Source organism: Serinus canaria, chromosome 5 (genome assembly GCF_022539315.1).
Source record: "Serinus canaria isolate serCan28SL12 chromosome 5, serCan2020, whole genome shotgun sequence".
In the NCBI taxonomy this organism is placed as follows: Eukaryota; Metazoa; Chordata; class Aves; order Passeriformes; family Fringillidae; genus Serinus; species Serinus canaria.
The window spans coordinates 9071836-9088437 of NC_066319.1; the positions used below are offsets into that span (position 1 = coordinate 9071836).

At 51.1% G+C, this 16602-nt stretch overlaps 1 protein-coding gene across 3 annotated transcripts; it reads right to left on the reverse strand.

The window, feature by feature from the left end:
* Nucleotides 1-120: 120 nt before the first annotated feature.
* DNAJC17 (DnaJ heat shock protein family (Hsp40) member C17) lies at nucleotides 121-14824 on the reverse strand. Of its 3 annotated transcripts, none has more exons than XM_009102269.4 (11): nucleotides 14677-14824; nucleotides 12920-12989; nucleotides 11958-12016; nucleotides 11135-11222; nucleotides 10670-10752; nucleotides 9681-9777; nucleotides 9260-9309; nucleotides 8672-8749; nucleotides 7597-7677; nucleotides 6598-6726; nucleotides 121-329 (listed from the first exon to the last, which is right to left on the reverse strand). In XM_009102269.4, exons 1-11 carry the CDS (start codon nucleotides 14752-14754, stop codon nucleotides 204-206), a joined length of 939 nt encoding a protein of 312 aa, XP_009100517.1. In that variant the 5' UTR covers nucleotides 14755-14824; the 3' UTR covers nucleotides 121-203. The 3 variants fall into 3 exon arrangements, with proteins under 3 accessions (XP_009100517.1, XP_050831278.1, XP_018763487.2); XM_050975321.1 differs by lacking the exon at nucleotides 121-329 and adding an exon at nucleotides 2376-3005 and having other exon boundaries at nucleotides 14677-14819; XM_018907942.3 differs by lacking the exon at nucleotides 121-329 and adding an exon at nucleotides 3406-4079.
* Between the last annotated feature and the right edge of the window lie 1778 nt (nucleotides 14825-16602).

A 16602-nucleotide genomic window follows, 5' to 3' on the forward strand; every position in this document is an offset into this window, starting at 1 on the left:
TGGGCATAAACACTGACAGGGTAACACCTGCACTCTGTGAACCTCAGGCAGCCATTCCTTCCCCAAACCTGCAAAGGGATAAGGGCTGCATTCCCTGGGAGTTTCTATTCCCACAATAACTTTAGAAAAAAGAAGGTTTATTGACTTAAATAAAGAAAAAGCTCTGAGGGGACGGAGGGGTGGGAAGACTCCATACTCTCATGCTAAGTGTGAGACTTTTCCTCCTCATCTTCCCGCTGGAGCTGCTCGATGAGCTGCTGCCTCTCGGCCGCCTGGCGCATCCTCATCATCACCAGGCTCTCGTAGTCCCGCTCCGACACCACCGACGCCTGGGAAGGAGCAGGAAACACACACAGCCCATCAGGGGCAGCACAGGCTCCCAGACTTCCCCAAATCCCCCTCACAACAGCAGCATTCCAGGCAGGAAACTGTTTGATCCCCCAGAAACTGGGTGAGGTGGGTGAAAGCTGCCTGGCTACAGGAAATAACCAGGAATTGTTATTAAAATGATTATTAAAAATAATCAGCAATAAGTGTGGTTGGTGAGGAAAGCAGGATAGACACAGAGCCAGCATTCCATGAGGTTGGATGGGGCATTGCTTTGCATGACAAGATCACCCTGCACCTACAATGTTGGTGCCCGAAGTCCAGCGTACACTTCACCTGTTACAAAGGCTAATGCCATAAAAAATCAAACCTTTGTGGATGAGTCATGGAAGTGACTAACTTCCAACTGTCTTGACAGTGCTGAGGCCCTGGCACAGGTTGCCCACAGAAGCTGCCCCTGGATCCCTGGAAATGTTCCAGGCCAGGTTGGACAGGACTTGGAACAACCTAGGATAGTGGAAGGTGTCCTCGCCCTGGGACGGACTTTAAGGTCCCTTCCCACCCAAACCATTCCATGATTCTAACAGCTGCAATCAATGACCTTGGAGGTCTTTTCCACCACAAACAATTCCCCGATTGTAAGCAGAAGCAGAAAGAAAACCACCAGGGATGTTCCCAAACCTGACACAGGAGTGGAAGAGTTTCCCAAAGCTCCCAGAGCCTCCCTGCTGTGTGTGGCAGCTACTGTCACGTCAAGGCAGTTGATTGCAGACTCTGCCTAATGAACGTGGGCAGCAGATGACAGCTGCTCCGGTGCTTTGGCGCTGCTTCCAAAGCCATTCCACACTAGTAGGTGGCCTTGCTATTTTGGATGTATGAAAGCACTGCAAGCCTTGGAAACATCCAGCTCATTCCTTGACAGTTCAGGTGGAAATAAGAGTTTCTTGACAGAAGGTGAATGGGGAAAAAAACCCCCTTCATATTCCTTTTTCTAGGAAGTGGGTTAAGTGGTGATCACAGAGATTCAAGGAATCACAAAATGGTTTGGGTGGGAAGGGACCTTAAACATCATTTGGTTCCAACCTTGTGCCGCGGGCAGGGACACTTTCCACTAGCCCAGGCTGCTCCAGCCTGGTTTTGAACACTTCCAGGGATGGGGCAGCCACAGCTTCTCCAGATTTTGAAAGATTTCTTAGGAAGGAGAAGGGTTACAAAGGCAACAGAATGCCTAAATAAGTCTCTGCATGGAAACATGGGCGAGTGCAATTCCTTATCCTGTGCCAGCAAAGTGGCTCCTCCGGCTGCAAGGACACAATGAAAGCCCACAACAGATAAGGAACATCAAGAGGGAAATTAAGAGTCTAATTGGTATCTTAGGAGCCACCTGAGCAAAATGACCTTTGGGTACTGGCAGCAGCAGTGTCTGAGAAAGCACCGATGGTATCAGCCCTCAGCCAGGATCCTTCCAAGTCCCATCCACCAACCCCAGGAATTTGCTGGGCTGGATGGAAGAGGCTGCCTGAGACTTATGCAGATGAATCACCCACACAAACCTGAAGCCCCACCTCACACTGGGATTGAAATTTAAAACAGCCAGGAGATTATATGCAGCCTGGTTTGGAAGCTCTGCTGACACAAGGAGCCCTCGGAGTGGTGGGAGGGAGAAGAGCCTGATCCAGGTGGGCTCCCAGCACGTGCTCCCGGGTGCCTGAGCGTGGGCTGAGGCTCCACCACTCCACACACCTACTTCCTGCAATCCTGGCAATTACCAATGGAGTGAAACCCAGTTTCTGACGTGGCTGACTCAGCAAGGGCTTGGCTCAAAACAAACACATCCACGCAGGGAGCCACAGCCCGGGAAGCAGCGACGGGTGGCACATGAAGGGACGGTGGCAGCAGAGCTGGGGAGTTTTGGCATTCTGAGTCCAGCCTGGCTGAATTCCTGGACTCCTGGCAGAGCTCTCCCTGGACTTGCTTCTTCATCCTGGTCTCCGAGTGCTCCAGCAGCTTCTCCTCTCCGCTCCTGGACTCCAGGCTGCTCCAACAGGGTGTAAGTCTCTCCTGCACTCCGTTCTCCCAGCGTTGTTTCCTGCATCCCCCTTCTCCCGTATTCCCTGGGTTCCTTCGGTGGGACTGAGTCACCGTCTCGTTCCCAGCCACCCACGGCGCTTTTCCGGCGGTGCCCCTCCGCAGAAGGTGCCTGGTTACCATGGCTCCCGAGTGCCCTTCTGTTCTAGATGCCAGATTAGATCTGTTCTCATGGTGACTGTGCCTCTGCTGTTCCCCACCAGCCCGGAGCTGCAGCACACGTTTAACGAGCTCGCTCACACACCGCTGCTCCTCTCCACTCCAGGGGGAGACTCCTTCAGATCCAAGACAAGCCAAGTGCTCCTTGCCACGGCGTGGAGTTTGCATTTCCTGCACTACCAGCCTCTCTGTGTTCCTTGCAGCTCTGGGAACAGGGCAGGAAGAGGTTGATCCTGTTGCGTGGCTCTCTGCTGATCCCTTGGCTCCTGCCTGTGAGGAGCCAGCATTCCTGCTCCTCGCTGCCTTTCCTCACCATGGATACTTGGCGCAGGGGGTCCCTCAAGTCCACCACCTTCTTCCGACGCTTCTCCCTCAGGAGGCACAAAAAGCTGGGCAACCAAGTCATCATCCTGAACCAGAACAGCCACACTCTGGACACAGATGGACAGAAGAGGGAATGCTTGAGGGATCTGAAGGACAAGTCTGAGTACCTGTCCTGTCAGAGCGAGCAGAACCTGGCCAAGGCACAAGCCCCTCCCAAGCCTCCCCGGCTGTACCTGGACAGTTCCAGCTGCCCCAACATCATCGACCACACAGACTCCGACCTCTCCTTTTCTGATGCTGCTCCATACCACAAAGGCACTCCAACGCACAAGGACCAGGCTACGGACCACGGCACCTCAGAGGCAGGTCTCCCAACCAGCACCACTCTTCCCGAGCTGGCTGACCCCTTCCTGTCCTTCAAAGTGGATTTGGGGCTATCGCTCCTCGAGGATGTGCTGCAGACCCTCAGGAAACAGAACCCAAGGGATTACGCCATTTGAAGGTATTCATTGTCCATCACATCCCAGTCACTCACTGCTGCTGCCAGTTCCTGCCATTCCAGCAGGAGGAAGGATACTGGAGCATGCCTGTTGTGTGTGGCCTGTTTTGTTGTCCTCGCCTCACCCACCACAGAGCATCCCTGTCCTTGCCAAGGAATCCTCTGGAGCAGAGCTCACGGGCTCTGTGCTCAGGTGAGAGCACTGTCTGCTGTCTCGTGGGCAACTTTCCACTCTCCACCCCGGGAATTTCCCACTCCGGACTGCGCGTCCCATCCTCAGGGAAGACTGGCATTTTTTGGGAAAGACTTATTTTGGGGATGTGACACTGTGGGGCAGGGACACACAGGGATTTGTCATGGATCACTTGTGGAACAGCAGGCAGCCTGCAAGGAGGCAGCAGCACTGCACCCCGAAGCCAAAGCTTTGAGGGCTGAGAGACAGGAACTGGGGCTTCTCCTCCCACCATGTTTGGATGTGAAAGCTCAAAGCTGTTCCTCCGTTTTTTTCTCTTCCTCTTTGTGGGTTTCTTTTCCCTTAACTCCAGTGCAGGTGGCACTCCCAGCCTGGAAACAGGTAAGCATCCAAGTAGGCTTCTGATACAGTGCCAGCAGTGGATTTATCCTCTGGTAGGAGAAGAGATGTCTCTGACACTGCTGCCTCACGCATGCACTGAGCTCCCAGCTGTACAGACATAGAAGAATAAATGTATCTGTGACTGAAGTGTCTGGTTGCCTCATTTCATTGGGAACAAGCCACAGAAATCCCAGGCACCAGGAGCACAGGGTATCTGGAGTGGCCCAGGTTCATCCTCCCTGGCACTGCAGGGTGTTGTGATGGGGGGTGGGACACCTCTGTGGCTCGGAGGGAAGGACAGAGCTGCTGGGACTTGATTTTTCCCTGAGGAGAGCTCACACAGCTCAGGGCAAGATAGGAACAGCTGCCAACCCTGAGCTGGACAGTGGGAAAGGCTCTGCCAGGCTGAGAACATTTTGGGCAGCACCAGGACAAACTGCTAAAAGAAACTACCAGTTCTTACCTTTTTGATTATTAGGGCTCTTTTAAAAAAGAACAATAATAAAACCACCATGCCCCCAGATCACCAGGAGCTTTGGAAGCGGCCACAGCAAAGTGCAGGGACACTCCAGGGAAGGGACAGCTGCCTCTTACTCTGTGAGATTCACCTCCCAAAGTCATATAATAGGAAATAAACCTTCTGAAACCTCTGAAGGAGCTTAGAACAGGTACAAGAACACCAGGCAGGAGGTTTTTCTCAGGGCTGAATGGCTGAGGAGCCCTGGTAGGGAGATTCCACTGCAGGAGCAGGGAAAATCTTCCCAAAACTGAACGTTGAATGCCATTGGAATGGCAAAACAAGCTCTCTACAGCCACTGTGTGCTTTGAACCATTACACAGCCACTGCTCTTAATAGCCTGGAGTAATACTGTCCAAGCCACGGCTTTTGAATTCCAAGGGAAACTGGAGCCTGATTGTCTGCAGCAGCTCTCCAGGAACTGCTGGACAACGTGCACCTGCTGTTGTAGGAGACAACAAGGCAGTTGAAGATGAGCAGCTTCCACCTGGGAACTGCTCCCAAACCCCCTGGCTATGATCTGGCTGTCCTTTACCTGTGGATTTTGGCTCTCAGGTCCTGGCTGACTCTCCCAGGCAGGGAGTGCTGGCTGCCTGTCCCAGACAGGGAGCAGAGGATGAGTAGTGAGCATGTTGCCATGAGAACACTGCGGGCTCGGGCTGTTTCCTGAAGCAGAGCAGCAGAGGAGCTGCTTTTGCACAGAGTGGGAACAAAACGGGGGTGGATTCAGACAAAAACAGAGGGGGGAAGTGAATAGGAAGCAAGGGCAGCTTAAATCAGAATGAGGTAAGTGCAGCCTGGAAGCAAGAACGTGGAGCCTGGTGGCTGGGAAGCCAGGCTGGGTGTGAGGGGAAGAGGCAGAGGGAACAGGGATCTGGGAGCTCACTCTGCATACTCATGAACTGGAGAGCACAGGCTAAGTCAGCTGGAAGCAGATCAGCCAAGAGGAGCTGTAAACACATTGCAGGTTTTAGAAGCATCCCAGTGGATGCAGCAGGAGGATTTGGGGAGGGTCTGGAGTGGGAACAAGGAAAAACAGGAAAGAGAGCAGCTTGGAGATGCAAGGCTGCAGTTCCATCCCAGAAAGTGCAGCTTCTTACAGCTAAAAGCAGCAGAAAGGACAGCAAAGCACAAGCTGTGCAGCTCCTGGGAAGAATGCAGGTCCCTGGCAGCAGCTCCTCAGCATTCCCAGAGCCAGGTGGGATTGAGGAGGCTGTGCTGGGCAGAGGTGAGTCACCAGCACTGTGTGCTGCTTTCTTGCCCCACCACACTAATCCTGCACCGCAGGCAGACGCTGCACTTCCACACTAACAAGCTCTGGGCATGGAAACAGGCCAAGACAAACTCAGAGATCTGAACGCACAGAGGCTGGAATCCACTACCAAAGCTCCAACTGCACCAGCAACCCCTTCGGTAGGAATGAGCCATTTCTCACTCTCTGCTAGTAAGAAATTCTCAAATAACATGCTTTGGATTCTGCTTTTTGCCCCAGTTCCTTTCCTGACACTCTGGTGACTCTCCTGTGGCTGCAGGACTCTCCCTGACCCTACATGGACAGAAAACAATCAGGTGTTCTAATTAATAATTACATATAATATAAATAAAATACTTAATGAAACATTAAGAGAGTGAATGCACTGAACAATCTCACAAGCTTAAAATATTTAGGGAGTGAACACACAAAAGGGTATTTAACTTGATATTGCTGTCTCCTCCCTCCTGCAGACCCTAAGAATAGAGGTTTGCTTCCAGCACTGAAACTTCCTCCTCCTGGGAATGCAGTGAGCAACCAAGGCTCTCTAAAGGAACCTTTCAGCAGCTCTCACTCAGAGGATTCCAACAGTCAAGACATATTCAAAATCCCATCAGAAGGGCACTGGAGGCTTTGGGCTGAGCAAGGAACATCCTTGTCCTTCACTTGGGAGAAAGGGAATGTGTGAAGATCCAAATAGCTCCCAGTGTGCTGCTGCCCAGGCAGGATGTCCTTTAGAAAGCCACTGATCCAGCACAGAAAGGGCTGCTGAGAAAGCCAGGCCTGATCCCAAGAGCTTCCATCTGACAGCACTCTGAGATTTAGGTTGTTCCAGCACCAGATTTCCATCTCCTTACCTGTGAGCTCCTGGGAAGGCTGGTGCTGTCAGGGAGGACGGTGCTGGGGTGGCTCCGGGGCTGGCCCTCCAGCCAGGAAATCTTCAGGGGGTTATTTAGCAGGCCAACTTCATTCTTCACAGCCATCTCCTGGCAGGGAAAACACCCTTCCATCACCACCTGAATTTCAGACCTTTCTCCCTCACAAGTCCCTAGGAATCATGCTGTCATCTCAGAATGGCCTCAAGGCCAAGCAGGGCACAAACAAGACCTGTCTTTGGAAGTGTCCAAGGCCAGGCTGGATGGGGCTTGGAGCAGCATGGGATTGTGGATGGTGTCCCTGCCCATGGCAGGGGGCTTGAAATTAATGGTCTTTTAAGGTCCCTTCAAATCCAAACTGTTCTATGATTCCACTCTAAGATTTTAAGGATCTTTCCAACCCAAACCATTCCATGATTCTCAAATTTCACAGCTGCCCTACATGAGAAGCACTTCTATGGTCCATACCCCTGCCAGCACTTTTGATACAGAGGTCTCACACAATTCTGGGGGCTTCTATCATTTTGATATGAGTGAAAGAAAAGCTAATAAAGAAACTCTCATACAACCCAAGCTGATAGAACTACTAAAATTTAGGATAGCTGATGACTTCTGCTCCCACAGCCACATGATTTGTTATACCTCACAGTGAGTCAAGACATTTTGGGTTGTTTTCCACTGCAAATTCCTGCTATCACCTGCAAAACACGTAAGCCCAACTCCAAGGCATTTCACCTTCAGAGAGAGCTGAGTAAGTGCTCAGTGCCTGATTTTTAAGGCAGTGCCTCTTCCCTCAGCCTGTTCCATGCACAACCTGTTTATGGGCCTGGTCTCTGGGTTTGTGCCTCCAGCTGTGCCACTCCCTCCGTGCCTTTTGACTCTCATTACCCTTCTCCACTGCCTTAATGACAGGGCAGTGTCCTGGCTGTCACCTGTCCTGTGCCACCCCCAGCACACCCAGCAGGGGTTCTGCACACTCACAGCTGCCTTCACCGTGGCAAATTCCACCACTGCACTCCCAGTCTTCCTGCTGGAGATCAACAAATTGAGCACATCACCATACTGTGGGAAGAAAGAAAGGAAGGAAAGTTAATTACAGAGTCAGGAGAGATGTCAAGTTCAGTTACCAAATGAACACAAAGAGAAAACATGTGTTTTCACAGACATGAGGCTCGAGCTGTCATCATTTCTGTCCTGCTTCCACTGGTCCCACCATTTCTGTCCCTCCAGGAAATAATCTGGGAAGGCATGGAGCTACACACTTGGCTCCCCAGTACAAGAGGGCTGCTGAACTCAGAGTCAGAGCTCAGAGGGAAAAGAAAGATGCCAGGGTGGGATTGATCAGATCAAAGGTTTGTCTGTGCCTGTCTCTGCACTTGCCACAGCAGGGATGTGGAGTGCTTGAAGTGAAGGATGAGTGCACCACAACCACAGAGTCAGACTAAGTGGGCAGGAGACATCCAGTGGGAAGAGTCTGCAGCTGGTTTCAGCCAGAGCTGTTAGCTGGGAAACAGCTCCCAGCTCTGGGATCAAAGGATCCAACTTGGTTCAAAGGTTGGATCTGATAATTTAAGAGATCTTTTCCAACCTTAATGACTCCACGATCAATGCTGATGAGCTCTGAAAACTGCGTAAGAAAGCTGAACAGGGAAGGAAATGAGCCACTCCAGTTTATAGTTTACAAGGGCATGGAGTGACAGGACACAGGGAATGGCATCAAACCAGCTGTTTAGATCAGATTACCGATTTACATTATCAGGATAAAACCCTTCCCTGTGCAGGTGCTGAGGCCCTGGCAGAGGTTGCCCAGAGGAGCTGAGGCTGTCCCATCCCTGGAAGTGTCCAAGGCCACGTTGGACAGGGCTTGGAGCAACTTGGTCTAGTGGAAAGTGTCCCTGCCTGCGGCAAGGGGTGGAACTGAATCATTTTTAAGGTCCCTTCCCAACCAAACCATTCCATGACTCTGTGATATGCAGCTTCCCAGAATTCACTATCCTTACAGCACTGGGACCAGGGGAAGACCCAGTAATACACAGGGAAGAGTGTCAGACAGGACCTTTTGCAGGATCTGCAGCAGCACATCTTTGGAGTATCCCCCTGCAGTCTCATCTTCCTTCCTGCATTTCCACCTGAGCTGAGGAACAAACGGCAGGAGTTAATTTTTCCCATTTGGATGTGCTGCCTGCTCAAGCAGCTCCCACCCCCCTGCACATTCACCACGTCTGCTATTTCCAGCCACACTCCCAGGCCTGCCAAGACAGTGATCTCAGCATGGGAGTGAGCACAGGGAACAAACTGTTTGGGGAACAGGGAGAAACACTGCTCACTGGAATAAAAAAAGATCGCACTTGAAAGGATGCTAATGGCTCTGCCAGGGTAATTAGCAGATGTTTCCTTGTGCTTAAAGCACAGACAACTTAATCCCAGGCTCAGAAATCTGGAGTAGACAAAGAAAAGGTGACTGAGGAAGAAATTCTAACAGCAAGGACAGGAGCTGTTCACCTGATGATGCACATTCCATGGAGGCATCTCATTTTCAGTATAAAAAAGGATGTGCCAGCTCAGCAGGGTTGAAATGTCCCTTCTGTTTTCCACCATGTTCTATCAGTTTTCACCAAAACACAGCTTTTTAAAGATGTCTTACCTTGAGTTTAGGAGTTATTTTGCCTTCTGCTCCATTTCTTTCCTGCTTGCCTAAAGAAAGAAAAAGGAAGGAAAAAAAAAAAAAGATGGAAAGAGCATAGGTGAAAATTCCTCAGCATTCTGCACAATTTTTTTCCCTGAGAACATACATATGATGAAACACTTTGGGATTTCCACTGGACCACCCCAGTCCCAAAAATCTCGTGCAACAGGAACTGCAGCACAGACTGAATACTCCATGGCAGCATTTTTCCCTTTTAGGAAGCACAGACTTGCCAGGATCAAGGCTAGAAACAGGTCAGCAAAAACACAAGCAGGAGACATGTTCTGAGGCATTTTTCCCTGCAAGAAGGCTGGAAAAATTCAGGGTGGAGAGCTGCCAAAGAGCCCAAGGGCACCTGCAGGTGCTCCCCCATGCTCACCTCGGCTGTGCTGCTCCTTTTCCAGGCGGATCTGCTCCCTGACCAGCCTCTGCTGCTCCTCCAGCTGCCGGGAGCCCTCCTCCCGCAGGCGGATTATCTGTGGCACAGGAACACAGCACAGGCACCTGAGGCACATATCCAGGGCTGCAATGCCACCTGGACACTTCCAAGGACAGCCTGGGCTTCACACCCATCTCCTGGGACTCCCCTCCTGCCAGTTCCCCCGGGACAGCTCCAAAGGGAGCAGCCTGGACTGGTGGAAGGGGTCCCAGAGCATGGCAGAGGCTGGAACTGGATGAGCTTTAAGGTCCCTTCCCACTCAAACCATTCCAGGATTCTCTGATTCACAGAGCCTTTTAATCCCAAAGCTGGAAGGACTGCTCTCCAGAGATTTTTTGCACCTTGAGAGGAATAGAAGATTTGTCTTTACAAACAAGCTGTGGGTCTGCTGGTAGATAAGACCAGCACTGGGAGATAAAAGAAACAATGGGAAGGATTCCACTGATTGATGAATGGAAACAGAGATTTGCTTTTACAAATAAACTTTAGGTTTGCTGATAAATGAAATTAGACATTGAAAGATGAAAGAAACAATGGGGAAGAAAAACCCCTAAATTCCATAAGAATTAAAAATTGAAAGGGAGAGTATATATTAAGGGAAATCTTTGGTGGCAGGTGTATTGGGAAGTCTGTACCTCTCAAGTACCTCAGCCAGTGGGGAAAGAGAGAGGGAAAGCAGCTGGGAAATTAGGATGAAAAGGGAGGCTGGGTCCTCCAAAAATTTGAGAGATCCCAGGAGAATGCCCCATGGTCTCTCCCTTTATTCAAATAAAGTAAAAGGACTCCTCTGTCTCCTTTCTGGACATAAACCTCTGGTGTTTGTGGATTAACTCTCCTGACAACCTCATCCCATGGATTTCATCATGTATGGAAATACTTCCAGCAATTCTTCTCAAAAATAGCAGAGAGAACTAAGACTTTATCCTTACTTCTTCTTCTAATGATCTCGTTATCCTGATCTCCTCCTCTTCGTTCTCCTGGGACTGGGCTTCACGTTCTCTGGCTTCCAGATCTGCAGAGAAAGAAACAAAATTAAAACAATCCAAAGAGAACTTGAATTTTCCCTGCTGGCCAGAGGAAGATGGATAGATCACAAACTTGGCTGCAGCTATGCCAATATCCTGAGAGCTCTACTGCCTCTCCTCTAGTCCCACACACCTTAAGGAGCCTTAACAGTCCTCAACCCCCTAATTCCCAGAGCAGGACCTAATTCCCTCCTTCCCAGAGCAGGACCACCCCAGCTATGGCTGTGGGAGGAGATTCCAGGTCTACTGGACTGTACCAGGGATGAAGAAACCAGAATCATCCCCCATGGACTGACCCCTGTGGAAGAAGAAATGCAAACAGCCAGCTAGGGGAGACCTCAGGAGAAAGTGAGGGTTTGATTTTCTCACCAAGCTTTACTTTCTTCCTCTTCTCATCGAGTTTCTGTGTCCTTGCTGCAGCCTCCTTCTTCGCCCTCCTCACCCTGTCATAGGCTGCCTGCCAAGGAACCAGCACAACAGTGGGAAACTACAGAAACCAGGAGAGAAACTGGAAAACAGGGAATACAGTGACATCAGGGACTGAAACCCTGTCAGCAAGGCTGAAGCATCTGCTGCTTCTTGGATTACAAGCTTTGCCAGTACCTGAAAAGAGGAGCAGGTATTTTTAGCTTTTATCAACTGGAATCAACAGTTTTCCCTCTCCTGAGCTAATCTGGAGAGAGTTCCTTGCTCATTTTTTGGTTTTATTCTTTCCAGGGACATTTCCAGGTTCTTTTAGGCCTTGGCCAGTGGGTTCTCAGCCACTTCCCCACAGCCCTAGAAGGATCCAAGCTCTCCTGTGTCCCTCAGACAGCAAAGCTTGGAGCCTCAGGAATTGCATCCAGGTATTACTCATTTGTCAGCCCCTGACTCAACAGGAATGGCAGATGTTGCCATGGGAATTTGGTGTTCCTCAGTCAGGGATGGTGTTATTAAATGGGATATGCCCCAGTCCAGCACATTATTAAAGGCAGAATCTCAGGGCAGAGCTCCTCCCAGCAGCAAATCCCAAACACCACATGTCTCCAAGCTTTCACCTGGCACCTGAGATTTGATCTCATGGAGAAGCAGGGAGAATAACAGCTGAGATTTGTATTGATAGAGCCTCTATTGGAGCAGAGAGCAGGACAGGCAGGATCACAGTTCCCAGCACCACCCCAAAATCCCACCCTTGCCCAGGGAACATCCTTACCCTGGCTGCTGCATCTGTGAGCACGGCCAAGGCCTGGGACAGCTGGTGGAAAATTTCCGCTGGGAACAACAAGAAATAAGGGTAAGATGAAGGAAACCAGGTGAGGAACCTGGGGAAGAACCAGGAAAGACAATTCCTGCAGGAAGGTCTCTCCAAGGAACAAAAATCACCTCTCCAAGAAATTTGTATGTCAACCTCTAGCTAGGGCCACCTCAACTCAAAGGTGTTACACAAACTTGAGAGTAAATAAAGAAACAAAAAACTGGGATTGTTTCATTTTAAGAGAAATCTTTGAGCACACAAACTTAATTTTCCTTACTGATTCTTTTCATTTTGGGTTGCAATATCTCCTTCATGCCACATTTAGCTGAAGCTCCACCATTTCCTTCTCCCTCTCAGTCTTTTTCTTTCAACAAGAAGCCCTGCTTATGTTGTACTGGAAGCTGTTGCATTACAGCCATCTATCCTTTAAAGGTCTTGCCTCTTGTCCCATTACAAGCATTGGCAAATTGTATTTATTTTTTATAAAGAAGCATTATCAGTCTTGACACACAAAAGACAAAGTACCTGCTAATTCTACAACCTCCATCCACAGCAATCCCTCACTGCAGGCAGCTGAAAGTCTCCCTTGCCCTGCCCACAGATAAAAGGATTTATGGAGTGCTGGTGAAGTTTGGACTGTGAGAGATACAGCTCAAAGCAGTGTCCAAACAGGCAAAGGTTGGGAAGGTTTGGAGAGGTGCAGCTGTAATTCCAGCACTGTCTTACTGCTGGTGTTCCTAAACCCAGCAGGGATCGTTGAGCCTTAAAAAGCAAAGTTAACACCAACAGCAGCAACTCCCAGCCCTGTGTGTATTCCCAGGGACACGCACCCAACCATCCCTCAGCACTCAGGGAAGCAGAGGCACTTCCAGGAGCCTGGAGAAGGGAAAACTGCAGCAGGAAGAGCTGCCCCATCTCACCTGCCCGGGGGTTGTCGGGGTTCTTGTCCGGGTGGCAGGTGAGGGCCTTCTGCCGGAACGCTGTCTTCACCTGCAGGGGCCACACTGGGGGTCACTGGGGGGAAACTGCTTTGGCTCTGCCAAAAAAGGCAACTTGGAAACCCCAAATCATCCCTGTGTTCAAGGGAGACCCGCTGGGACCGGGACATGGCTGTGTCAGGAAGGAGTTGGAGCTTTTAAAAGCTGTTTTGGCTCCCAGGTGTCTTGTGTTGGAGCAGTCAAACCTCAGGTAAAAAAATGGGAGAGGGAAAAAAGGGGAAAAGGAAAAAAAAAAGGAAGAGAAGGAAAAAGGGGGAAAGGAAAAATAAAGGGGAGAAGAAAAAAAGGGGAGAAGAAAAAAAAAGGAGAGGGGAAAAGGGGGAGAGGAAACTGAAGAAGGGAAGAGAAGGGAAGGGAAAGGGAAAGGGAAAGGGGGAGATGATAAAAAAATGGGGGGAGGGAAAAAACCCAGAAAGAGAACCAAAAAGAGGGAAAGGAAAAAAAAAGGGAAAGGAAAAAAAGAGGGAAAGGAAAAAAAGAGGGAAAGGAAAAAAAGAGGGGAAAGGAAAAAAAGAGGGAAAGGAAAAAAAGAGGGAAAGGAAAAAAAGAGGGAAAGGAAAAAAAGAGGGAAAGGAAAAAAAGAGGGAAAGGAAAAAAAGAGGAAAGGAAAAAAAGAGGGAAAGGAAAAAAGAGGGAAAGGAAAAAAAGAGGAAAGGAAAAAAAGAGGGAAAGGAAAAAAAGAGGGAAAGGAAAAAAAGAGGGAAAGGAAAAAAAGAGGGAAAGGAAAAAAAGAGGGAAAGGAAAAAAAGAGGGAAAGGAAAAAAAGAGGGAAAGGAAGAGATGTGGAAATGAAAAATAAAAGAGGTAAAGAGAACAAAAAAAAATGGGGAAATTGAGAAAAAAGGTGGAAAGGGAAAAAAAAAAGTGGGGGGAGGAAGGAAAAAAGGAAGCCACTTTATCCTACTCCTAACCAATTCCCTGCTATAACAAGTGGGAAAAGTTGTGTCCCGGCCCCACCTGGTGGACAAAACTCCCGGGATTGGGAATGTGCAGGAAAAGCCCTGTAGATGACCCCACCTCCAGCATAAGAGGCCAGCTGAGGGAGAGGAGTCTCCTCGCCAGGCTCCATCCTCCGACTTCCCATTTCAGCCAAGAATTCCTCCCCATTGTCCCACCGCTCTCTGGCAGTGGGCAGCCATTCCCTTTTTATCCTGGTATTCCCTTGGCCCGAGCCCCTCTGCAGCTCTCTCGGAGCTTCCTTCCTGAGTTTAGCACTGACTAACCAACTAAGCTCAATTTAAAACTGCAAACGTGTAATTCCAACCCCACAAAACTAACTGCGTGACTTTTGGGCGCTCGGACAAACGTCTAACAACAGGATTCTTGGACCAACACGGGAATTTCCCTTCGGGAAGCACATAAACAAAGCGAGCACAACATGTCCCAGACCAAGCCCGCAGGTCTCTCCTCCTCCAAAGGCGGGTTCCGCCCCGCAGGATTGAGGGGTTAATTGGGGGAACGAGGCCAATTCCGGTAAAACCGGGATATGACAACGCTAATATCAGCAAAAAACGGGATTTTTCCGTTTGACAGCCCCGGTCCCGCAGCAGCGCTTGGAGCGGCCCCTCAGCTCAGCGCTGGAGAGCAGCGCCGCGCCGGGAACCCGCCGCTCCCGAGGACACCGGGAAAGGGATGGAGGGGAGAGAAGGAGCCCGTCCCGAGCCACCCGCGCCCCTCACCTCCTTCTCGGACGCCTTCTCGCCGATCCCCAGCAGCCCGTAGAGGTCCCGCTCCAGCAGCTCCTTATCCACCGCCATCTTCGCGCTTCCTGGTTCCGCTCCTGGCGCCGCGGTCGCTGGGAAATGTAGTCCCCACACGCCGCCGCGCCACGCGCCCCCCGGGAAGATTGGACTACAAGCACCGTGATGCACCGCGCGGCCCCAGAGGACGGGAACAGCCAGGGTGCGCAGAGCCTGCTGGGCACGATGGGTGTTGTAGTTCTTTGGCGGCGGCGGGCTGGAAAACACTAGCGTTTCCTCTAGTTTACTACAAGTCCCGTAGGGCCATGCGCGGGCACCGAGTCCGTAGGGAAAACAGCACGTGCGTCCCGCTGTCCCCCAAGGTCACCACTGACCGTGTCCCCAAGTGGCACAGACGGATCCACATCCATGCGCTAAATCCCTCCAGGAATGGCACTCCACCACCTCCCCGGGAAGCCTGTGGTGGTGGCTGGTGGTACGAGCCCAGCTATAGCCTATTCCCAAAACCATACTTGTTTTTATTGTCCCCAAAAAGCATCCGTCTCAGCCCAAGGCACAGCTCCTTGGGAAATTCTTGTTTTCTTATTGATCTAAGATACCTCCCTTTCCCTCCCACAAGAAGGGAGCACTGTAGAAGAAAACCAATCAAATTATTCTCATACACAGGAGATGGAATTTTTCAGCCCTTACTCCTTTATTCTCGTAGGATTTGTGTCCTCATGGCTGAAGGTTACTTAACTTACTTTACCAACAATAGCAACAAACCTGAGATCAACCTGAGATCATGAAGAAAACTGGATAGTCACAATTCCAGCAAAATGAATTGTTTCAGAGAGCTGTAGTGCAATAAACCAGGAGGTTCCTGGTTGTCTCCATGGAGCCTCACTCCATGGAGCCTCACCCAAGCAGAGCCTCAGCTCTCAGCGTGCAGACCCAACTCATCGTCAGTGCTGCTCCAAGCCCTGCTCCACTGCCACCTCCTTCCTCTAGATGAGAATCCTGGAGTGGTTTGTGCTCAAAGGGACCTTAAAGATCATCCAGTTCCACCCCCTGCCATGGGAAGGGTCACCTTCCACTATCCCAGGCTGCTCCAAACTGTGTCCAACCTGACCTGGAATGCTTTCAGGGATGGGACAGCCACAGCTGCTCTGGGCAACCTGTGCCAGGGCCTCACCCCCGAACAGGGAAGGATTTCTTCCCAGTATTCCACCTAAATCTCCCCTTTTCCATTTTGGAGCCATTTTCCTTGTCCTAACCCTGCAGTTCCTGATGAGTTCTAGCCCTGGCCATGCTGAGGCCACCTGTGGCCATCGTGGTGCCACTTCGGGCACCTCCTGTGGCCTCCCCCTGAGGATCCCACTCCTGTGACACCTTCTTACCCTAACAAGACACAAAATTTATCCCCCGATGCCCGTCCCCAAACCCAAGCCCAGCACCTCAGCCCTTCGGGGCTGTCCCACACCTCAACAGTGGCCCTTTGTGACAGCGCCATCAGTGACGTCACAGCAGCCACGGGACACGGGCCACGTCACAGAAGCAGCAGAGGGGCCCAGAGCCGCAATCCCACGGTGAGAGCCGTGGGATGCAAACACCGCTATTCCAGCCCCACCACGGCCCCGCTGTTGAGGTGTGGCACGGCCCCGGAGGGCCGAGGAGCCGCGGGCTTTCGGGGAGAGGTACCCGCAAACAGACTTTGTGCCTCTTGCAGGGCGAGATGTCATCGAGGGAGCACACTCCGGAGCCCAGCACCTCCGCTGCCAGCACCAGCCAGGCCGCCGCGGCCGCCGGGCCGCAGGACAGCAGCCAGGAGGAGGCCTCGTGCCCGGAGTGCCGGCACATCAGCACCGCCTGCTCCAGCTCCTGCCGGCACTGCTTCTGCCAGCTGTGCCTGTGGGACTGGAGCCT